Here is a 24,951-nt window from a genome sequence, read left to right as displayed (position 1 = left end):
CTATGAAGATGACTTGACCTTCAACACTGACACTTTCTGTAGGAACTTTGGGATCAGTGGTTTTGGTGGAAAGGCATAAAGGAGTCCCGGGGGGGGGGGGCAAGGGTGCGTTAGAGCATCCCTGGATGACTTCCCCTCGTGGGATATTAGAGCAAATAATTTGTTGTATTTGGTGTTCAGAGGAGATGTAGAGAGATCACTATAAGGTTGGCCCAATGGATTAAAATCTGCTGCGTTACTAATGAATTGAGGGACCACTTGTGAGGAAGTAGAATGGATCTGCTGAGCCTGTTCCCAAGAATGTTGGACTTCCCCTGAGAGGTGGGTTGCTGTAAGAAAGTGGTGAGAAGATATCACTCATTGCCACACACACTCAAGGCCTCTTGACACAAAGGAGTTAAGACCAGGTTCCATCCTGTTTATGTACTGAACCACAGCTATGTTGTCTGTCTGGATAGAAATCACACCTAAGAGGAGAGGGTCCTGAAAGGCCTGCGACATTAGGAGGACTGCTCTCATCTCTAAAATATTGATGTGAAGACTAGTTTCTGTTTGAGACCACGTGCCCTATACTGTCCTTCCCAGATAATGCCCCCCGGCCCAGTTGGGAGGCATCTGAGGTCACTGTCACACTGTTAAGTTGAGGAAAACTTGGGCAGCACTTTGTGGTCTATGCAAATGTTTGAGAGGATGACCTGATAGGACATTGGATATTTCCTGATCCACCATTGGACTGCCAGGTTCCACTGAAGGACTCGCATGTAGAACCTAGCTGATGGTACCCTAGGTAATGGAGATAGCCACGAAGCCTAAAAGATGAAGAATTGTCTTGGCAGGCAGCTTCCTGTAGGACAAGACTTGTTGAGCTTGTTGCTGGAGGAACGAGATCTGTGCTTGACAGTGTTTTGCTATCAGACATCTTGTGTTCAAAAGTGATCTGACTAATTCCAGAGGTTGAATTGATTATAGTTTGAATTTTTATAAGTTGACTGTTATTCCCAAGTCATCACACAAGTGAAGCAAGGACCCCCTGGTTTGAATGAATAGATTCCTAGAGAGTGCAGTAATGAGCCAGTCATCCAACCAAGGAAACACTGAGAACTTCTGCAGGTGTAGTCGAGTTGCCACTACTGCCATGCCTTTGGTAAATGCAAAGGGGGGGGGGGCTGTGGTGAGTCCAAAAAGCAGAGCTCCAACTTGGAAGTGACAGGCTGCCAACCAGAAGTGGATATACTTCTTGGAGCACCTGCCCATCTTTATGCAGTAGTATGCATCCTGGAGATGTATTGAGCACATCCAGTTGTTTTTCCTCAACAATGGAAGAGTGGACTGGACCATGACCATCTGGAATTTTGTTTGTTTCACAAGCTTGTTTAATCAGCTTAGGTCTAAAATTGACTTTGGGTCACTGTTTCTGTTTGGTGCAAAAAGAATCTTAATATTTTAAATCATTTCTAGTCTGGTGGGACCTTTTGGATGACTCAGTTAGTTAGAAGATTTTTGTTTCTCTGAACTGGCTTCTGTTCATTGTGAGGCTGGAACATTTGTATTTTTTTTTGGATATAATGGATGGGAACAAAAGTGAATAAGGTAGCCCTCTGGAAATAAGACAAGTAGGTGTTGAGTGATGTACATCCATGTCAGTGGATGTAGAGATACGTAACCCCTTGACTGCCTCCAGAGTGTGACAGACAGGCAACCATTCAGGAGCTGTGGAAAGGCTTCTCGGATAATGGAACTCTGAAGCCTTGATTTTGTGGACCAGTTCTGCCTCTTGGACAACATTCTTTATGTGAGTTTCCCACTCTGCCACAGGGAGCTTATTCTTCAAAAGTGTCAGATGAGATTTTCAAAATTATATTCTCTTCCCTGCCTTCTGGTTTCTGAAGAAGGTCCTTTTTGGGGGTTGAGAATTTGATCCATATGGCAGGTAGACATGTACCATCCTTTTTACTCCTGGAAATAGCTTCTTTACTTTTTGACCAAATAAAGCTGATCCGTTATAGGGGGCATTGACGAAGGTAGTCTTAGTGTTCTGTAACTGTATCCAGGCATGTATTCTGATGGATATTCCTGGGCCAGGCGCTCTCGATGCCCCCTCTCTGACATTAGTGATGAGGCACATAGAGGTGTTGGATAAAGATTGTAGGGTAGCCTGCTGATAGTCAGTAGTCTTCTCATCCATAGTCAGTGTCCATGGGAGAGAATTGGAGATCTTTTTTACCAAGTCTCTCACGAGTGCAGTGTGCAAGGTAATTAAGCACTCTTATCAGGAAAGTAGATGAGGGGTAGACCCACTTCCCGAATCTGTCCAAAGCAAGTGAGACTCTGTTTGGTGGATGGACAGCGGCACTTTCTTCAGCGAGTTTCTTATTGGTAGCTGCTGCCACAGTCATGAAGTCTACTACTGGACCCTTGTTCCAGAAGATTCAGTCCTTCGGAACAACTAAGAACTTATTAGGCTTCACAGGAATAGTTTTAGCTGTGTCAGTTCCCTTTCATGCCCAAGATGAGATCAAATCAGTCAACTCATCAGCAGGAGGGACCACCCAAGAAGTAGATGGGCCAGAGCCAAAAGCACTGAGAATGACTAATTCTTCAGAAGGAGTTTAGGAAGACCAACCCCCCCCCCCTCTCTGTTTAAGAAGTTTGAGACTCTTCTCTGAGACATCCTCAAGGGGTGATCTGGAGGAATCTTCTCCTTATTGAAATCAGTGTCAGTGGTTAGGGATTCCTCTGGGAAATGGACGTGTCTCCTTTTATCCTTAATGTTTTCTGTGAAGTTCCTCTGCAAGTTGCTCAGGGGAGGACTCAGAAACATACAAAGTCTCTCTGTGGAGTGTAGGTTCAAGGCTGTCAAAAACTCTGTCTGTCCTACCGGGACTAACAGCAGGCTGCAGACCCTGCGAGATCCCATGAGGGAGGGTTGGATCCAGCCTTAAGAGTGAAGACCTTACTGTAGGCTGGAAGAGTACTGTCTTGAAAGCCTCATACATGCAACCCAAAATGGATCCATGGAGCTAACTTTTGGAGCTGAAACTCTGAGACAGCTCAACCCTGGGAGCTGTCCAGCTAAGGTCCGAGGCTGTCACCAAAGCCCAACTTAAATCTGAGGCTCCTGATGTGATCCTAACCTGTTGTAGTCAGCACCAACATTATGGCTCCAGGACTATGGCTGTGATAGGGTTGGGCCCGACTTTGTCAGAGCTCACCTTGGTCGATAAATTATGTAATCTTGGCTCCGATGCTTATCGGATCAGTTGGATCCAGGAGAGAAATAGATGTTCTTTGTGTTTTACTGTTGCAGTCATCACACTTGGGTTATCTGCCTGCAGGTAACCCTCAGTTGGCCCAAATACCAGTCTTGAGATTTCTGTCTTGGATGCTGTCGCCTCTTCAATGACGTCAGGGGTATAAAACATGCAGCTGACGCCATTACATCAGCTTTTCTTGCCGCGTGGGAGCCCGAAGCAGAAGCAGTTCGCAAGTGCCGGTCGGCCGCTACCTGAAATTTTTGTTTTTCGAGTTTCAAACCTGCAGTCTTCTAAAGCTAAGTACCCTGTTGGTGATTCTTTTTTCTTGCTCTAACAGATGTTAACAATTGTCTTTCCTGTGGAAAACAAATGCCTCACAGAGATTTTCATTCTTACTGCGTCACCTGTTTAAGCCCAGACCACGGCGTCCCTCGTTGTCGGTTTTGTGCTTTGTTTAATGCCCAAACTGTTCGTCGTTGGGCTGTCTTTGTTGCTAAATTCTTTCACTGTCATTCTCCGTATTCCAAAACGGCTTTGGTAAGCCATCCGACTACCGATCATCCGAAAAAACGTAAGGATAAGGACAGAGACAGACCGCATATGTTCAAAACTGCTGACGACGCTTCCGTTAAGCTAGTCACCAGTCTGCTGGTACTCAGTGAGGAGCCTTCGCAGCCCCTGATACCCGCTTCTACAGATTTGCAGGCCTCTGCTGAGACCCATTCGGTGTCCGGTATGCCACGAGATGCTTCTTCGATTATGGAACCTGGGGATGTCTCTACCTCTGTGCAGGCACCGGCTTCTAAGGGTGTATTCCGACCTTCCGATGTTCGTATTAAACCGACTACTTCATTTCAGACTAAAACGGCTGAGTTTCTCAGGCCCAGAGTTCACACTACGCCTAGAAAACCAGTGACCAAAGCGCATGCTCAAGCTCACTTGCCTCAGAAACAAATGCATAGAATGACTGAAGACCTTATAACTCTAATTAGGGGAAGCCAGCTTTCCCCCTCTAAAAGACAAAGAATTGATTTCCCTTCTGATTCAACAGACCATGAGTCCAATGACTCTGGTCCCTCTGATTACCAGGACATACCCTTATCTACCTATGAGGATTCAGATGCAGAGGATTCCATTCCCTCTGCCTCCCCTCCAGAGGACTTTTCTTTTGGTGAAACCTCTCAGGTGGCTCACCACTCTGTCAAGTGAAGCTGTGATACTGCTGAGGCCTCTTAAAGAAATGCTGTCTTTAGGTCTGTCATGAAGCCCTACTCTTGGCTTCATCTACGGTCATTACCTGAAGACATTAAGATCAAGTTGCAGGATGCTCCTTTGGATAATAAAAATCTCTTTGGGACTGCTGCTGCTATGTTTGTCTGTTCAAGAAAAAAAGTAAATCTTTGCAAGATCTTAAACATATTTTTGTATCTCCTATCCCTAAGTTCAAGAGGAACTATCCTACTTAAGTCTGCTTTTGTTCACAGGCAACCTTGTCAAGCCACTAAAGGCAGAAAGGGGGCAGGTGAGCTCCTCCTGCTAAACCTTCTCAGGCTGTTGTGACCCACAAGCTTCCTTTATCTGACAAGTCTGCTTCTCTTTGACAGGCGCTCTGAAAGTTTACACAGACAACACAACAGTGATGTGGCATGTCAACAAGCAAGAGGGCACAAAGTCTTACCTTCTCTGCAGGCTAGCTCTTCAGGACTTGAATCTGGCTGTCAGTTATCAGTTAACTCTTTAGGTAGTGTATATTCCTTCAGAGCACAGTCTAGTGGTAGACTCTTTGAGCAGGTCCAAAACACAAGCTCACGAATGAATGCTTCACAGAGACTTGTTTTTGGATATAGTCTATTGGTGGGGTAGCCCTCAGGTAGGTTTTTTTGCTTCCTCTCTGAACAGGCAGCTCTTTCTTTTTTGTTCCAGGGCACCATGCCATCTGGCATGGAAGACGGATGCCCTTTCTTTTTCTTCAAAAGGGATCTTTCTCTTTGCCTTCCTTCCCCTTTCTCTACTTCCAAGAGTCCTGCAGAAGATTCAGCTGGACTCCTCAGAAATCTTGCCAGTGGCTCCCTTTTGGCCAATACAGCACTGGTTCCCCTCTTAATGCATCTGGCCATGGGCAGTCACTGCAAGTTACCTCACCGGTCAGACCTCTTCACACAGGACAAGGGGACACTCACTCATCCATCCTCACTTGTCCACTTTTTAACTAACACTGTGGGTAAAAGGGTGCTGATCTCTTTTAGGGCTCTCTTTTCTGAGGACATGCTCGAGGTTATACAGGAGGCAAAAAAACCTGCATCCAGAAAGTTTTACATGCCCAAGTGGAAGAGATTTTCTGTTTCGTGCCATGCACATAGCTAGGACCTTTCTTCAGTGAGGGGGGGGGGGGTGGTCTCTGGTCCTTTCCTATTTGTGTGAGTTGCTCCAGTCTGGCTTGGTCTATTCTTCTCTAAAGGCTCATTTTTCAGCTGTTTCTGATGGTCTGCCTTTGACCTCAAAGTGAGAAGCCAAATAAGGATTCAAACAGTTTCTTAAAGGTGTCCTGCATCTTAGGCCCTCAAGGAAGTGTATTCCTCCTTGGGACCTTAATTTTGTTTGGAAAAACTGACCCAGGCTCCTTTTGAGCCTGCAATTTCAGCTTGTCTGCAACAATGTGCATGAAAGACTGTTTTATTGCTTGCTCTTACTTCTGCTTTGTGGGTTTCTGAGCTAAAGGCCCTTATGGCCATATCTTCTCTTTTGGTTTTTCACAGGGTCTCTTCATACCAATCATTTTTTTATGTCCAAGGTTAATGAGTTGTCGTTGAATCAGGCAGTACAACTCCCTTTCTTTTTTCCTTCTCCTCAGCCTGCTAGTGAGAAAGTCCTGTATACCTTGGATTTGTACAGACAGCTTGGGTATTATTTGGATAAAATTAAGGCCTTTCTTAAGTCTGACCAGCTTTTTGTTTCCTTTCATCCTAGGACATTGTTTTTGGGTGTCTCTAAGCAAACAATCTCCTCCTGTATTTTTAAGGCCGTTTTCTTTTCTTATTTTCATCGGAAGAGTCTGTCTGCTTCCATTAGGGCTCATTCCACTGAGGCTGTTGCCTTTTCTGATGATTTCTTCAAAGGTTGGGAGGGTGGCTTAATGGCTAAGGTGTTTGCCTTACAAACACAAGGTGCAGGGTTTGAGTCTCACAAGGGATAATTGGCTAGGCTTAAAATGGCTCACAAGGACAGTTAGCTTAGTATTAAACTATGAACCAGTTCCATCCTTGAAGCTGCTACTTTGTCTTCAATTGCATACCTTCACTAAGCATTCTAAATCGGATATGGTTTCTAGGGCCAACCTGCATGAGTTTGTTGAGGGTTCTTCCCAGCCTTCTACCCCCCACTTCCTTTCTTGAGCTTTTGTACTCACCATAAGGTGAAGAATACTGCAACAGTAATAAAATTTTACCATAACAGTAGATGTCCTTCTCTTCACTGTTGCAGTATTTGGTCCCTCCCTCCACGCTCCTTTTTCTTTTAGACTTTGATTTGGTTGCCCTCCTGGATGGAGCTCTTACGGTGAGTCAACCCTGTTTCATTTTCCATAGGTACAGAGTTTCTTTGAGAACTAATTTTTCTTTTATGCCTAAATTGTTATCCAGGTTTACTTTAAGCCAAACTATCCATCTCCCTGTTTTCTTTCCTGAACATAACAGCGAGGGAGAAAGGATACTCCATACCTTGGATGTCCACAGACAACTCGGGTACTATCTTAACAGAACTAAATCTTTCATATCTTCAGATAAGTTGTTTCTCCTAAGCCAGTCGCCAGTTCCTTAGATATATATATATATATATATATATATATATATATATATATATATATATATATATATATATATATATCTATCTATATATATATATATATATATATTTTTTTTTTTTTTGCTCCCCATTTGGGGGGCACCTGACATCTGGGGCAAGAAAACTGAATAAAATGGCGTCGGCTGCATGTTTTATACCCCTGACGACCTGACATCATGGAAGAGGAGACAGCAACCGACACAGGACCCAAGACTTTGTTATTCAGGCCGACTGAGGGCAACCTGCCAGCAGATTACCCCAAATGTAATGACTGCAACAGTGAATACACTCAAACATCTACATTTATGGTAAGTGTACACAACTGTACTTTTTAATGATTGGAAGTTTATTTTCTTAATGTTTTGGGAAATCGTTTGTCAAATGTGTTAAATGTTTTACTGGTTATAGAGTAGTGAAATTAGCTTGGCAGTTTATTAACTAGGAATTTTGTCTTGGACAAAAAAAGGGCATTTCAGAATTATAATTATTTTAGCTGTGTTCCTCAAATATTTCATTCATACCATTTTATTCATGTTAGTTATCCTCTTCCATTAAAGCACATCTGTTATCCTCTCCCATTAAAGCATCTGTCAGCTGTTTTACATTTTTACAGATCCTTACTTCACGCTTTCCTTAAAGGCCTCCAGCACTTCAGATGCCCCGCAATGTGTACATTTATTGGTATGTGACATGAGCTTTGTTGTACATTTAATTGTAGATCCAGCTGAGCCAGATATTCCCATGGAATTTGAATTTTCATCATGTATAACCTTATTCTTCGTTACAGTGATGTCACCTACAAGAATCTGAGTTGCGAATAGTGATTTACATGTTTTTCTGTGATGTGTTATACATGGAGAAGTTTTCTGTCAAAACTGATTCTTCTTTCATATATAAAATCATTTCACTTTGCTGCAAGACAGTCCTTAACACAGTCTGTTTTTCCACAACAGGATAGTTAAGGGAAATACTTCACGCACACTTAATGTTCACATTCATCTAAGGTATCATGTTCATAGAACAAAGACAACTGAAAATGCTGGTAAACTTTTTAATTGTGGCCAAACATACCTTGTCCAGATGGGATGACTGCATTGTTTTATTGTATTTTTTCTTTCTTGTTAACATAACTAGACAGAAGTAGGAATTATTAAGCCAGTGTACCAGAGTGATTGACTACGGTGGTGGTGCTGTGGTAGTGTTGTCGCCTCACAGTACGATGTTGTCCTGTTTGATTCTCAGCTAGAGCGTCTTCTGTGTGGAGACATGCGTGAAATGGGCATACCTTCGTTGAAGGTTGTGCGTCAGAGCTGGCAACTCGGCACGTAAAAATCTGCTGCCAATCATTAGCGGACCGGAGTTCCGCTGTGGCGACCCCTAACCGGGAAAAGCCGAAAGACACAACAACAACCAGAGTTGATACACTCTTTATCAGTATTTTCAAGAATGTACCTACTGAAAATATTTATCAAGGCATGACCTGAATATCTGTCCACAGTGCTAGTGATTATAACAAGCTGGATGCGCAGTCTAGGTGCATGACTAGGTTTGGTAACCTGTATACACTCTGTCCTATTTTAGTGGTCCAGTCCTGTACATTTGTTGTTTTGATCATTTTCATAAGTTTGGTCTCAGTTGTTATGCTAGTGCAAGAGGCCTGAAATAGAGATAGGTAGAGTTATGTGGGACACTCATCTCAAAGAGCATTATCAAGAGGCTGTTGTTTTACTGCTTCCTGTGAACAGTGTTGGACTACTGGCTTGCCAGATTTAATATATGGATTGGTTATCTATACACTGACACTGTGCAAGTTTTAATGATGCTGAAGTTTCTTGCTAGAAAGAAAGATGGCAAAAGGCATATTCAGCTTTGTATAGGTACTAGCCGACATCTTTTCTTGGACAAAGCTTACCAGAGGTAATGCAAGTGCAGTCTTAAGTCAGAGAGACCAGCTGCTGGAAGAATGAAGAAACAGTCCAAATGACTTCTTGCTTAAACTGTTGCAAGAGTCTCTTGACAAGATTGTTGTTGTGATCACCTCACATAATTGTACTTGAGTTGAGTCCACAGTAATAAATACAGTGGATATAAAAAATGTACACACCCCTGTCAAAATACCAGGTTTTTGTGATATAAAAAATGAGACCACAGTAAATTATTTCAAAACTTTTCCCACCTTTAATGTGACCTATAAATTGTACAATTCAATTGAAAAAAAAACCTGTTAGGGGAAAAAATATAAAAAATAAAAAATGTACAATAAGCTGGTTGCTTAAGTGTGCACACCCTTAAACTGATACTTTGTTGAAGCACCTTTTGCTTTAATTACAGTATTCAGTCTTCTTGGGTACACACTTGCCATCAATTAAAGGGACTCTGATTAACCCCAAATAAAGTTCAGCTGTCCTAGTAGGATTTTCCTGACATTTACTCAGTTGCCTGCTACAGCAAAAGCCATGGTTTGCAGAGAGATTACAAAGCATCAAAGGGATCTCATTGTTGAAAGGTATCAGTCAGGAGAAGGGTACAAAAAAATTTCCACAGCATTGGATATACCATGGAACACAGTGAAGACGGTCATCAAAAAGTGGAGAAAATATGGGACAACAGTGACGTTGCAAAGAAGACGAAAACTGGTCAGGGAGTCTGTCAGGAGACGTACAGCAAGACTGAAGGAGCTGCAGAAATTTCTGGCAAGTGCTGGTTGTGTACTACATATGACAACAATCTCCCGTGTTCTCCATATGTCTGTCCTAATGGGTAGGGTTGCAAGACGGAACCCTTTTCTTACGCAGAAAAATATCCAGGCCCAGCTAAAATTTGTAAAACAATACATCAAGTCTCCCAAAAGCATGTGGGAGAATGTGTTGTGGTCTGATGAGAACAAGGTTGAACTTTTTGGCCACAGTTCCAAAAGGTACGTTTGGTGCAAAAACAACACTTTGCATCAGCAAAAGAACACCATCCTCCCGGTGAAGCATGGTGGTGGCGGTATCATGCTTTGGGGTTGCTTTTCTTCAGCTGGAACTGAGACTTTAGTCAAGGTGGAGGGAATTCTGAACAGTTCCAAATACCAGTCACTTTTGGCCCAAAACCTTCAGGCATCTATTAGAAAGTTGAAGAGGAAGAGGAATTTCACCTTTCAACACAACAGTGACCCCAAGCATACATCCAAATCAACAAAAGAGTGGCTTCACCAGAAGAAAATTAAAGTTTTGGAATGGGCCTGCCAGACCCCAGACCTAAATCCAATAGTAAATCTGTGGGGTGACCTGAAGAAGGCTGTGTACAAGAGATGCCCTCGCAATTTGACAGATTTGGAGTGCTTTTGGAAGGAAGAGTGGGCAAATATTGCCAAGTCAAGATGTGCCATGCCGATAGGACTCCTACTCAAAAAGACTGAATGTTATAATTAAATCAAAAGGTGCTTCAACAAAGTTTTAGTTAAGGGTGTGCACACTTATGCAACCAGCTTATTGTACATTTTTTATTTTTTATATTTTTCCCCTAATAGATTTATTTTTTAATTGAATTGTACAGGTTATAGATCGCATTAAAGGTTGGACAAGTTTTGAAATGATTTATTGTGGTCTTATTTTTTATATCACAAAAAATTGGCATTTTAACAGGGGTGTGTATAATTTTTATATCCACTGTATATATGTACGTGTGTGTGTAAAATTAACCTGTGCGATATTAAGGAAGAGGTACTGAATATTTCTTGGGAGTGTTAGGGTAGTTTGTTTTTCTGATGCAGAATATTATTTTTTATTACTTTTCTTTTGTGTCTGTTTTGTTTAGATCCTGTTCCTGCCCTGGATCTGGGACAGCAGCTTCAATTAAAAGTACAGCGTATGCATGACATTGAAACTGAAAACCAGAAACTGAGAGAAACCCTCGAGGAGTACAACAAGGAATTTGCTGAAGTTAAAAATCAAGGTAATTATAACTCTGCAGTAGTTCTGCTTTGCCTTAGCCAGAGTGTGGTTATTGGGTCTTTGTAGTACTGCCATACAAGGGGTAGGAGTTCTGCCAATAAAGGGAACAGTCCAGTAAAATTAAAAAAAAAACATTCATGTTTAAAAATCAAAAGCAGTTCACTGAAAGGGAAAACTTGTTTTTGTTTGAAAACTCTATATTAAATATTTAGGCAGTTGCCACATTCTATTAAATAGAGACAGAAGGTGCTGCTTAATGTTGTGGATGCATACATAGGTATAGTGACAGTAGTAGGGATTTCCTGACTAGAAATTTGTAAACTAATATGAGACCTGAGCATGAGTGCTGTTTGTCACATAGACAGTCGGAAGATAGAGCCTGATTACAATTCATTCTGTTTTTTAACAACTTTAGTTTTTAGTATATGTAACATCTCACAAACTTCATTAACCTGCAAGATAAAAACTGTAACATACATAACCCATTCAAAGGTATTAATCTCATCGGAGAGAAAACACAAAATTGTTCAACTAAGTATACTTCGTTATATATGTGAAACAGTGAAACATCCACATTCTTATTTGGAACAAAAAAGGGCACAATGCTCTTAGTCCACTTATGGATTAGATATTTTTTCAGTCTAGATACTGTTTGCAAGAATGAGAAAAAAAATCTTCTAAAAACAATTTGGTGGAACCCAGTAGTACTTAAGTATAAAAAAAATGATGGATAGTTTGGGTCTGGTTCCATCCTCGAGGCACAGATCCAAGGGTGGTTGAGGTCTGCCTTTGCTGGGAACTCCAGCTTGGTTGGTCGAGGCTTCTCTAGGTCAGTATGCCTTTGAGATTGTGGAAAGGACTTTTTTTGTTGAAAAAGAAAATTAACTTCTCATTTTTCGGCTCCAGCAACTTTTCCCTCATTGGCTCTGACCTCTGAGTCGCTCAGACCTACTGCACAGGTACTGGCAGTTTCATCAAGTGCTCAATTGATTCTGGTAGAAGTTTCCTCTCTTCCAACACCTCCCCTGAACATCCCAAAGAAGGAGGTCCATCAGAAAAGAATGTGCAAGGGTAGGCACATAGACATCCTGATGAAGGAGAAGGGTTCCCCAGATCACCACCGGTTGACATATCCTTTTGAGACATTTTAGAGATACTCAGACATAAAGGCGGCTGGTCTCCTGAAAAACCCTCTCCGGAAGAATCAGTATTTTTGGAAGCTTTTGGTTCCGTCCCATCTATGTCTTGGGTTACACCCCCTCCCCAGTGGATGAGCTCATTGATTTAATTTCCCACCAGGCTTGGAAGGAGACGAATACCATCAAACCCATCCCAAAATAGATCTGACAAATTCTTAGCCCTGTTAAAAGACAGACCCTCAATGGAGCTATAGTGGTGACAGTAGTCACCAAGGAAGAGCTAGCCAGAACTGAGCTCTTCTGTCCATCCGCCAAACAGGTAGTCTAGGGTGTTGGACAGTTTCGGAAAGCGAGTCTTTGTCTCAGCGACCTTTACCGTAATTACCTTTAACATTTCACGACACTTCAGAGAGATTTGACCAAAGCACCTTTAAATACCCTGAGTCCATATCTGCAGAGGATTTCAAAATAGCATTCTCACATCTAGCCACTCTTTTGTCTATCTGAAACGCTTCAGTAAGGTTGATTTCTCATACAGCTATAGGCACCTCACGAGTGGTTGGTTCAGGCATTGCCCTAAGGAGCCATGCCTTGATGTTGCTATGGGACTTTGCGGATCCCTTTAAGATGTCTTTCATCAACTCCCCATTCGATGGCACATCCTTATTTGGGCCATCAATAAAAGAGACACTTACATGCAACAAGCAAGAAGGAAAGACTCTGTCTGTTGTGGGAATTAAGTTTTCTACTCCTCAACAGACCTGTTCCAGGAATCAGAGAGGCGGTACGATAATACGGTTCTGAAAATCTCAAGGACCTTTCCAAGATCTGCATGGGGACATTTCCTCAAGAGGCAGATGAAGAAATCCTAATGGGAGCTGCCACCCTAGAGGCAGAGGAAGCCTGCAGAACCAGAGTTTCTGGGATTCTTTTCCAGACAGACCCTTCCAGTGCTTCTGAAGTGCCACCTGACTGTCCATCTCTGGAGGCATTTGGAGGATGATTATCCCTGCAGCCAGAAGCCTGGGCAAGCATAATAGAAGATACCCAGATGCTAAAAAATCATACCCAGAGGTTATTTCATTCAATTTTTACAGCTTTCTTTTCACAAAAGGAAGAAACATCCCAGTCTTCCACACAGTCAGAGAAAAGATGCAGCACAAGGCATTCAAAAGCTGCTAGAAAAAGGAGTCATCCAGGAGGTCCCACCAGACCAAATAGGATTCAGAATGAACTTGCGCTTCTTTTTTAGTGCCCAAGAAAACATTGGACATCAGACCAGTGTTGGATCTAAGCAAATTGAATCAGTATATGAAGAAGTCAAAGTTCCGAATGATCACGGTACAGTCCATCCTGCCATTTCTTCACAAGGATGATTGAATTTGCTTGATAGATTTTCAGGATGCGTACTGTCACCCCAAAATAGACAGGTGCTCCCAAAAACATTTTTGTTTTCAGTTGGATGCCAGTCACTACCATTACAGAGCTTTGCCTTCTGGACTCACCACAGCCCCCAGGGTGTTTACCAAAAGCCTGGCAATGGTGGCTGCTCATCTGAGACTCAAAGGATTCCGAGTGTTTCCATATCTGGATGACTGGCTCCTCAACGCCCTCTCCAGGCATCATCTTCTACAATCCAATGACTATTTGCTCCACATTTGTCAGTTATTGGGGAAAACAATAAATTTTGCCAAATCAAACCTGACACCAGTCCAGAGCTTGGGAGTTCATTGGTACATATGTTCTTCGTGTTTCACTGTTGCAGTCTTCACACTTGGGTTATCTGCCTGCAGGTAGCCCTCATTTGGCCCGAATACCAGAGACTTAGTATTTCTGCGTCGGTTGCTGTCGCTCCAGGACTGACGTCAGGGGTATAAAAACAAGCAGCTGACGCCATTACATCAGTCTTTCTTGCCGAGGAGCCAGAAGCAGTTCACACAAGTGCCGGTCGGCCGCTAACTGAGTTTTCATTTCCGAATTGATACATCCTGAAGTCTTATAAAGCTAAGTACCCCATTGGGGATCCATTTTTCTTGCTCTAACCGATGTCAGAAAAAGTTAACAATTGTCTCGCCTGTGGAAAGCAAATAGCACACCGAGATTTCTATTCTTACCGCGTCACCTGTTTACGCCCAGACTGGCGACTTCTCTTCTTCAGTTCTGTCTAAAACTACCGAGTTTCTAAGGCCAAGAGTACGAGCTACATCTAAAAAACCGACGACCCAAACTCAAGCACCTGCTTCCTTGCCACAACATCAAATGCTCTCAACCTTCCATGTCCAAAATGAGGAACAGTAGCCCTCATAATTTGGAACAAATGGGCAAAATGTGGAACACATAATAATAGCTTACTAACAACTTCAACTAGGAATGTCATAGGATGGTTAAAATATGCTGGTTTTACATGTAAAGAAGATCTTTTACTGAATTAATATGATGCATTTCTATTTGTAATGGATTTCACTTAAAAAGTTCTTAACACTGAATGTGTGACAGAGTCTTTCAATGTGGAACTTTCAGGAACTTCGAGGAACATGAACTTTTTAACACCCCAAAATGAGGTACGTTCCTCGTAATGAGGTACACTTGAGAGGTATGGTGTTAAGAGGGGAAGTATAGTCTGGTTGAAGGATAATCAGGTTGGTAGCACAGGAAACACTTCAGGTGCAGTTAACAATTGACAAGACTCGTATTCAAATAATAGCTAGCGATAGGCCTCCATCTTTATTTATTTTACATTTATTTACCAGGAAAGTCCAACTGGGATAAGACCCAATGTTAAGTTGTCTATCTCGCCTTCATTCTTGCTGGATGGGTTCGGAGCCGACCTCGGCTCCGACTCGGCCACTCTAAAAGCTCGAGAGTTGGTTCCACCGGCTCGAGGCTCCCCTTATATCCCACAATGCTAGGCGAGAGTTACCTCAGATCTCGTTTGCCGCTACAGCTATCGAGGTTGGTTTTCTACCGGTTCTTGGTAAGTGACTTTTATTGTGTAAATTAGTCTATTTAAACCCCTTTAAATTTAATATTTTACTTATTTCCCTTAGTTTAGAGAAATTTTTATTCCCTTCTAAAAAAATTCCTGTTTTTTTCCCTCAAGAACTTTAGGTTCTTCCCTTGGGCCTTCAGGCCTTTTCTACTTTCCCTAGTGGAGTGTGTGTATTTTTCTTATTTAAAACCTAGTAGTGTTTTATTATAATTTAAACTTGTCAGGGTGTAATTAGTGTGTTTGTGTGTGTGTTTGATTACACCTTTAGAGATGTCTAAGGAAGCAAAGGTCTCCGGATTCAAGAAGTGTGATGCGTGCTGTCAGAAAATGTCTCTGACAGACGCTCACACTTCTTGTGTCTACTGTCTGGGACCTTTGCACCTGCAGGACTCCTGTGCTGTGTGCCATGGCTTCAGCCCCAGGGTCCTGCAGGAAAGAAAAAATAAATTGATCTTAAGAGGCTTACTCAAGCCAGAGGATTCCCTTTCTGTTTCTACAGGGAAGCCCTCTAAGGCATCTAGGTCTTCGGCTCCGACAATTGAGCCGAGACCTAAGGTTTCTAAACCTTTGCCTACATCGGCTCCGGCTGAAGCCGATGAGTCTCAGTCCACAGTTTCTGTGGTTCCCTCGGCTCCGGACGGAGCCGAGGTATTAGAAGTTCCCGTGTCGCCTCCGACCAGACCTTCGGAGCCGACAACTAGGAAGAGGTCCAGGTCACCATCTCTTGGCTCCGTTCATTCGGCTCCAGGATCTCCCCTGCTGTCTGAACGGAGCCAAAGATCTCACTCCTCTAGGTCATCGAGGCTGTCGGATCATGACCTTCAGAGGGTGGTGAGTCGACTTCTTAAGTCCGAGGCACTGGCCCAGATGCTTCAGAGCCCGACTCATCAGTCGATGCCTGCCCCGGTCCATCAATATATTCCTCCTTCGACTCTCTTGAGCTCGGAGCCGGGTCGCGTCGGAACCGAGACTGTGTTAGCGTCGGAGCCGATACATTTGTCTTCGGCTCCGTCGTCGGCTCCGATTTCTTCCTTGGAAGAATCTCGGCGCCGGACTTCCCTCGTCGGCTCCGAGGGGTGAGTGGCATCGGACCCTTGTCCGACCCCCCTCTCCCTCTCGGTGCTTCGGCGCTGGTGAGTTCGGCTCCGACATCGGCCTCGGAGCCATCACTGTCGGTGCCGAGGGAGGTTCTTAGCTTCTCGGAGCGGGGACTTCTGGCTTTGCCTGACAGGGGTGCATTCGAGGTCATGCGGAGTGTGTTAGAGCCTGGCTCTACTCCACAGTCGGCTCCGTCCGCCCCTCCCTCTACGGTGCCTCAGGTCAAGTCGACTCACTCCCTCATCCCGGACCGCAGAGAGCCAGCTCCTCAGGAACCCCCTGTGGGGATTTCATCCTCTTCTGAGGCCTCTCCTGATTTGGCAGAAGAGCCCCCTCGGAAGAGGAAGTGTAAGAGGAAACACATTGACTCACCTGAGTCCATCACGTCTGACACAGATTTGGATGATTCCGAGGGTTCCCCCCGTTCCCCTTCTGAAGATGTCTCATTTGCAGACATACTAGAGATCCTGAAACAGAGGGGAAATTGGCCAGCCCTTAACCCTTCGGAGGATGAATCTGTGTACCTTGAGGCGTTTGGCTCTCGCCCTTCCACCTCCTGGGTGTCTCCCCCCTTTGACCCCCTCATGCAGGTGGTTGCTAAGAAGGCATGGACGGCTCCTGATTCAGTGGACCCCACTCCCAGGAGACCCTCCAAGTTCATAACGGCACCAGCAGACAAACAGTTCTTAACAAAAGGAGTTTCTGTGGATGCTATGGTGGTAGCTGCTGCCACTAAGAAGGAGTTAGCTGATCCTTCAGTACCTGTCCATCCACCTAACAAGGAATCTAGGTCCATGGACAGGTACGGGAAGCGGATGTTCTCGTCAGCGACATTTACCATGCGTCGCTGAACTACCTATGCCACTTTACTCGTCTTCAAAGGGACTTGATCAAGGAAGCGAGTGAAATGTTAAAGGACCCTACAGCTGCGGGTTTTCAAGATAAGATGAATACGCAGCTGGCTACCCTTAACTCCATAACCAACTCCTCCATGCCTCTCTCTTACGCGGCTGATGGAGCGAGTAGAGCCGCAGGGACAGGTGTGGCTTTACGTAGGCATGCCTGGATGCGGCTATGTAATTTCGGACCCTTCAAGACGTCTTTCACTAACTCCCGCTTGATGGATCATCTCTTTGGTCCTCAAGTGAAAGAAACCTTGACTAGGTGCGAAACTGATGGCAAGACCCTTTCTGCCGCCGGAGTCCGTTTTCTACTCCTTCTAGGCCTTACCCCAAAGGCCAGAAAGGTGGAAAGATGTGGTTCCGTAAACAATCTCAAGGGACTTCGCCTGACGACAGAGTCGCTTCGCCAGAGGCAGAGGTGGGAATAACAATGGTAGACGCCGCCCTAGGGGCAGGGGGGTCCGCAGAACCAGGGCAATCGGGAAGCCTTCCTGACAAGCCCTTTCAGCATCCCTGAGGTGTTGCCCGACTGCCCATCTTCGGAGGCAGTCGGGGAAGATTGTCACTGTACCCAGAAGCCTGGCTATCCCTGACTCAAGACAAATGGGTACAGTCCATCATTTCGAAGGCTATTCTATCCCCTTTCTTCGCATTCCAAATCAATCAAAAATCCCTTCCAGATGTTCCACCGCTCAAAGGGATCTAGCGGTTTTGGAGATTTCAAAACTGCTTACAAAAGAGCAATTCAGCCAGTTCCAGCAGACCAGCAAGGATCCGAATCTACTCAAGGTTCTTTTAGTTCCAAAGAAAACAGGGGACTGGAGACCAATTTTGGATCTCAGTATCTTGAACAGATCAGTCAAGAAAACAAGATTTCGGATGGTCACGCTACAATCCATCCTTCCCCTTTTGGGCAAAGGAAACTGGATGTGCTCTATAGACCTTCAGGATGCGTACTATCACATAAAAATGAACAGACGGTCCAGAAGATTCCTCCGCTTCAGGCTGGGAACCAGTCATTTTCAGTTCAGGGCCCTGCCCTTTGGTCTCACCACTGCCCCCCGGGTGTTTACCAAATGCATGGTAGTGGTAGCTTCTCACCTGAGACGACAAGGATTCCAGGTGTTTCCATATTTGGACGACTGGCTCCTTACAGCTCCCACCAAGCATCTCCTTCTGATGGCCAGGGATTACACTTTTCATATTTGTCAAAAGTTAGGCATTTCAATAAATTGCGAAAAGTCTGTTTTGTCGCCTTGTCGTACTATTACATTTATAGGCGCAAATCTAGACACAGTAGACATGTCTGCGAGACTAACACATCAGAGAATAACAGACATTCACAAACTGGTCTCACTCCTTTTCAACAACAACAGAATCAAAGCCAGATTAGTTCTGAAAGTGTTGGGAATTATGGCGGCGGCCATACCCCTGCTTCCATTAGCCAGATTCCATATGCGGATCCTTCAATGGATGCTCTTTACTCAATGGTCATACCAGGAACTTCCAATGTCTCACACCATTATGATCACGCAAGCGTGCAAAAATCATCTCATGTGGTGGATGTCTTCCCCTCAGCTCTTGTTGGGAAGACCCTTTGTTCCACCCCCTCCGGTTGCTACTCTGACAACGGATGCCTCCCTGATCGGGTGGGGGGGGGCATTATCAGGGCAGGACGGTCCAGGGCACATGGCAACCAAACGAATGCCACATGCACATAAATGTTCTGGAGATGAGAGCAGTGCTTTTAGCGTTGCAAGCCCTTCAAGACTCTCTTCCCTTGGGAACGATTGCAATCCAGACAGACAATATGTCTGTAGTGTGGTACATCAACAAACAAGGCGGAACCAGGTCATACCCCCTGTGTCGAGAAGCACTCAGACTGTGGCAATGGGCGATTTCTTCTCAGCGGTTTCTGATAGCAACGCACATCCCCGGGAAGTCCAATCAAATTGCAGACAAGTTGAGCAGAGCAATCCTCATGCCTCACGAGTGGTCTCTGAAAGACTCTGTGGTGAGAGAAATTTTCCTCAAGTGGGGTCAGCCTTGCTGCGATCTTTTTGCTACTCCCCAAAACAGCAAGTGCAGAGAATATTTCACTCTATTCCCTTTACCAGGCCAACCCAGCAGAGACGCTCTAGTCCAAGTTTGGCCCCGGGGACTTCTGTGTGCATTTCCTCCCTTCCCACTAATCTCTCAAGTGATACAGAAAGCTATCGCTCAGAAGGCCTCATTGATCCTTATTGCTCCTTACTGGCCTCTACAGGTATGGTTGCCCTTTCTACATCAATTTCTTTTGGAGCGACCGTGGAATCTGGACCTAGTTCCAGATCTTTTGATCCATCAGTCGGGTCAGCTTCATCGCTCCCTCCCCTCTCTGAACCTCACTGCTTGGTTCCTCCAGTTCCAACCTTAGCCAGGCTTCCTCAAATATCTCACTCTGTTCGAGATATTTTGATAGCTTCCCATAAATCTTCCACTAGGAAGATTTATTTGAGTAAGTGGAAACGCTTCACATATTGGGCTCAAGAAAAGGACATAGATCCTTTCACTGCTTCCATCCAATTAGTCCTTGATTTTCTAGCTGAACTCTTCCATGCAGGTTCATCTCCTTCTACTCTTAAAGTTCAATTGGCAGCTATTTCTAACTTTCATGTGGGTATTTCTGAATCTACCTTAATGTCCCACAAACTTTGCAAAGCCTTTTTGAAAGGAGTTTTTCTTCTCAGACCTCCTATAAGAAATCCTCCTTCTCCTTGGGACCTAAATTTAGTACTTGCTTCTTTGATTCTTCCCCCTTTCGAACCTGCAGTCTCCTGTTCTTTAAAGTTGCTATCATGGAAGACTCTTTTTCTGGTAGCTATTACTTCAGCTAGAAGAGTTTCAGAGCTTCAAGCACTCAGCTGTCGACCTCCTTATCTATTGTTTCATAAGGACAGAGTATCCCTACGAACTAATCCATCCTTTTTGCCTAAGGTGGTCTCGACATCAAATCTAAACCAAAGCATTGACCTCCCTGTCTTTTTTCCAGAATATTCCAATAGGTCTGAACAAAAATTACACTGCCTGGATGTTCATCGTCAATTGAGGTACTACTTGGATAGAACAAAACAATTCAGAAAATCTGATCAGCTGTTTGTCTCCTATGCGGAAAGCAGAAAGGGACTTTCAGTTTCAAAGGTATCATTATCCAGATGGCTAACATCTTTGATTTCCCTTGTATATGAAATTAGACACCAAAAATTGCCTAATAAACCTAAAGCCCATTCTACCAGAGCTTTGGCTACTTCTTTAGCCTTCCAAGACAGACTGCCTATTGACACCATTTGTGCAGCGGCTACTTGGGCTACTCCTCACACTTTTATTTCTCATTATAAGTTGGATTTAGCTTCTAGGCATAGAGCTAATTTTGGTTCCACTGTTCTCAGGAGTCTGTTCCGTTAGGCCACCCGGGAGAAGGTGCTAGGGACGCAGTCCCATCCAGCAAGAATGAAGGCGAGATAGACAACTTAACATATAGAAGTTATGTTCTTACCATAACGTTCCATGTTAGTTGTCTTCTTCTCGCCTTCTTCTTGCGTCCCACCCTCCTTCCCCCGGGCCTGGACAGACCTAGAGGAGTTCTGATTGTGACCTCTCTTTCTACCACCTCTTTCTTAGGTATATGCTATGGTGCATATTTCCCGGTTCAGGATGTAGGTCGCCCATCTTTCTTCCTGTTGTTAGAGGTGGACTCTGTTTAGAGTTATTCCTTTATTTTTATAAGCTGGGGTTAGCTTACAAACGAGATCTGAGGTAACTCTCGCCTAGCATTGTGGGATATAAGGGGAGCCTCGAGCCGGTGGAACCAACTCTCGAGCTTTTAGAGTGGCAGTGGAGCCGAGGTCGGCTCCGAACCCATCCAGCAAGAAGAAGGCGAGAAGAAGACAACTAACATGGAACGTTATGGTAAGAACATAACTTCTATTTTTCAGCGGATGCCCGGGAAGAAAAGCTCCACATACAGAGATTATACAAAAACTTACGCAAAAAATTATACCAAACAATATACAAGACATACAGTACACCAGTAGTTGCATTCTATGTTATTATAGCTAACATTTGTATTATACAGTCATCTGATATAATTCCTTATTACAGCGTAGACATTGTAGTTTCTCAAAGTAAGCTGAGGAAGAGTTTGTAGGGGGAAATTGGATAGAAAAAGATGAGGTTAGAGAATATCTAGACATGAAAGAGAGCATAGATTATGAGGTGATCAGGGAAGAAGAAAATGTATGACCAGAAGTTATTAAAACTAGTTAGCTTGGAGTAGTACAGGAACAAAGCCAGGTGTCATTAAGATAATTTTTAAGAATCTTTTTGAATTGGTTGGTATTTGTGTTGGTTCTGATGGTGTGAGCTAGTGAACTCCACTTTGTTGCTACATGATGGGAAAATAGTAAGTCCCCTGCTGTATTACAGGATTTGGACACTTGTAGTAGACATTTATTTGCTGAGCGAAGACTTCTGTTTGTGGTATGGGGCTGGAGAATATTGAGAAGGGCAGGGTTTTTTTCAAGTTGATATACTAGTTTGTGCGCTAAGGTTAATTGGTTATAGGATGGAAGTTGTGGGAGTTCTAACCAGGAGAGTTTTTTTTTAAGGAGTAACAGTGGTGGGTATGATGTGGGCAGTCAGGTGCAAATTTAGCTATTTTATTGTAGCATGTTTCAAGTTTAATTAAATACGTCTTTTTAAGGTTGGTGAGAATTGGGGAAGCATACAGAAGTTTTGATAGAAGATGGGTTCTAGCAATGGCAACCCTAGAGGTGTTAGATCATTTTTATTTCTGTAAAGAGTACCCATTTTTTGTGAACTTTGTGCTATATGTAGGTCAAACCTTAAGTTGTTCTGTTATTACACCTAGTAGTTTTGTTTGTGAATCAGCATTCATTTTAGTATTATTCCTAGCTGTACTGTAGACGGTGTAGGGGGGGTTGTGGGTCAGAAGATCATGAGTTTGTTTTATTGGGGTTGAGTATGAGCTGATGGTTAGAGAGCCATAGCTCAGTATCTGAGAATGGTTTTTGGGTTATATCATGGATGTGTTGCAGGTTATTAGCGGCACATATAAGTGTTGTGTCATCTGCATATTGGTTAGTTGCAGCCAATGGGGTAGCACTATGGAGGTTGTTTGTAAAAATAGTGAAGAGTAGCGGCCCAAGAACTGACCCTTGAGCTACTCCTAGTGTAATGGGAAAGGGAGGGGATAGGACATTAAACCATTTTACAGATTGTTGACGGTCCTGTAGAAAGCTTTGGAACCACGGAAGTGCAGAGGGGCTGAGGTTCAATTTGGAAAGTGTATTTAATAGCTTGGGGTGGGAGACTGTATCAAAGGCCTTGGACATGTCTAGAAAGACAGCAGAGACTATTTTACCATTGTTTCTGAGTTGGTCGATGGTATTGGTGAAACTGAGGAGTGCAGTTGTGATACTATGATGGGGCCTGAAACCATGTTGACATGTTGCTAACATGTTGTTGAAGGTAAGATAATGAATCAGTTGGGAGTGGATACATCTTTTGAGGAGCTTAGCTAGTGGAGAGAGAATAGCGATCAGTCTGTAGTTGGTCAGCTCTGTGGAATTTCCACCTTTGTGTAAGGGGAAAATGTGTGCGATTTTCCATATTGCTGGGACATGTTCTGCTATGGACCTATTAATAAGGATTGACACTGGTTAAGATATGGCTTCAGCTGCTAGTTTTAAATATTCAAGATGCCCCACTCCACCTATCTGGACCTCTTTGAATCTGTCAGGATTCAACCCTTTACCCTGATCCTGGGTGACTTTAACTATCCAACCATAGATTTGAAGAAATACTCATGCCAGAACACAAATGGCCAGAGATTCCTTGATTTCGTCAATGCAGATGCCTTAGACCAGTTGGTTGACACCCCCAGAAGAGGTGAAAATATCTTGGACTTGGTTTTAACCAACATGAGTAACCACTGCAGCATCCCTACAGTGTCATCATCCCTGGTTGAGATCCGACCACAAAGTGGTCGCTTTTGAAGTTACCATGTCCCCCGACCCACCCCAGCTAGGATCAAACAAAAAAAACTTCTCCAAATCAGATTACAACCTCCTGAGGGTAGGTATAAACAGCTTCATAGCCCCCTCCCCCTCCATAGGAACTGACACATAAGTCCAAACCTACACCAAAGTACTATATAAACATTTATATAGCTGCATGGAATCAGGAATACCCAACAGGACAAAGTCATGCTCCTCAAGGAAGAGCAAACCTATCTGGTGGATATCTGCAATAAATAAACTCTATAATAAAAGGAAAAAATTGCAGTCCAGGACCAAGAAGGAGCAGGTGCCTAATTGGAAGCAATCTCTCCTTAGCCTGAACAAGCAAATAAGAGCACTAGTGAAATCCTTCAAAGTAAACTTAGAGTCCAAACTGGCCACATCTACTAAAGACGGTCATAAGGCTTTCTTCACAGAAACTATTAATGTTAAGTTGTCTATCTCGCCTTCTTTCTTGCTTGTTGTGATCGGAGCCAACCCTCGGCTCCAACTCGGCCATCTTCTATAGCTCGAGAGCTGTTTACTGGCTCATGGCTACCCCTTATCCCATGATGCCTAGCGCTAGCTACCCAGATCTCATTTGCTGCTTCAGCTATGAGGTTCGTTCTTACTGGCTCAGGCTATTGTAAGTTAGTTTAATACGTTTTCTAGTGAATTAGGGGTTATTTTTTGATAGTTTAGTCTTTCAACTTTATTGTTAACTAGCTTGTTGTAGTTTTTAGTGTTATTGTATATTCCCTTAACTCTAGTTTAAGTTAGAGAGTTCTCCCCCCCCTCCCCTTTTCTGTATCTTATTGTAGCATTTTCTTTAGTTTTAGTCTCTCTTTTACTTCATAGGTAGCCGTTTAAGTTAGAGGCTTCCTATTAAAAAAACTGACTGTAGTTATTGTGTTTTTGGTAGATTAGTGTTTGTAGTTTTTTTTTTTTTATTGTTGGGCCTTTGGCCAAAGACTTTCTGTGTAGGACTAGAGATGTCTAAAGAATCAAAAGTGACTGGATTCAAGAAGTGTGACTCATGCTGTCAGAAAATGTCTCTGACAGATGGGCACACTTCTTGCATCTATTGCTTAGGCGCAGTGCACCTGCAGGACTCTTGTTCTGTATGCCACGCATTCAGCCCAAGGGTTCTGCAGGAGCGCAAAAATAAGCTGATATTAAGGGGTCTCCTTAAGCCCCAGGATTCTCCGGCCAAGGCTCAGCCGGTGAAATCTCCTAAACTGACCATATCGTCAGCTCCCAGCTTGGAGCCGTCATTGGCCCAAGCATTAATGACTACCTCGGTTCCGGCTGGAACCAAGGAGGCTGCTTCCCAGTCTGCTCCACCGGCATCTTCGGAGCCGTCTCGGACCCACAAGAGACCAAGGTCCCCGTCTCTAGAGTCTATACATTCGGCCCCTCTGTCTCCCCTGTTGCAGAGTGACCGCAGTCATAGATCTTCCCTCTCCTCTCGGTCTTCTAGACTCTCTGGCCACGACGTGGAGAGAGTGGTCAGTAGGTTGTTGAAATCGCAGGCACTGGCCAAAATGTTATCCAGCCCTCCTCAACAGGTGTCGGCTCAGTCCGCTTCCATCGATGTTCCTCCTCCGACTCCTCGGAGCCGGAGTTTGTTGGGGTTCGAATCGTGGAACCTGTCATCGGCTCCGATCCCCTCGATGGTACCTTCTGTCGAGGGATCTGGGTGCCGAGATTCCCTCGTCGGCTCCGAGGGGGC

General features: G+C 43.9%; 1 protein-coding gene across 2 annotated transcripts in view; it reads left to right on the top strand.

Annotated features, from left to right (window-relative positions):
* The window catches only part of CUX1 (cut like homeobox 1), a 3,879,009-nt gene that overhangs the window by 1,398,472 nt on the left and 2,455,586 nt on the right, over window positions 1-24,951 (top strand). For both annotated transcript variants that reach the window (XM_044054027.1, XM_044054028.1), the window contains exon 5: window positions 10,896-11,033. In XM_044054027.1, the coding sequence (XP_043909962.1) occupies window positions 10,896-11,033 (138 nt within the window). The remainder of the gene's footprint in view (window positions 1-10,895; window positions 11,034-24,951) is intronic.

Source organism: Protopterus annectens, chromosome 13.part0 (assembly GCF_019279795.1).
Source record: "Protopterus annectens isolate FY-2018-M chromosome 13.part0, PAN1.0, whole genome shotgun sequence".
Taxonomy (NCBI): domain Eukaryota; kingdom Metazoa; phylum Chordata; order Ceratodontiformes; family Protopteridae; genus Protopterus; species Protopterus annectens.
This window is presented reverse-complemented; position numbering and strand designations above follow the sequence as displayed.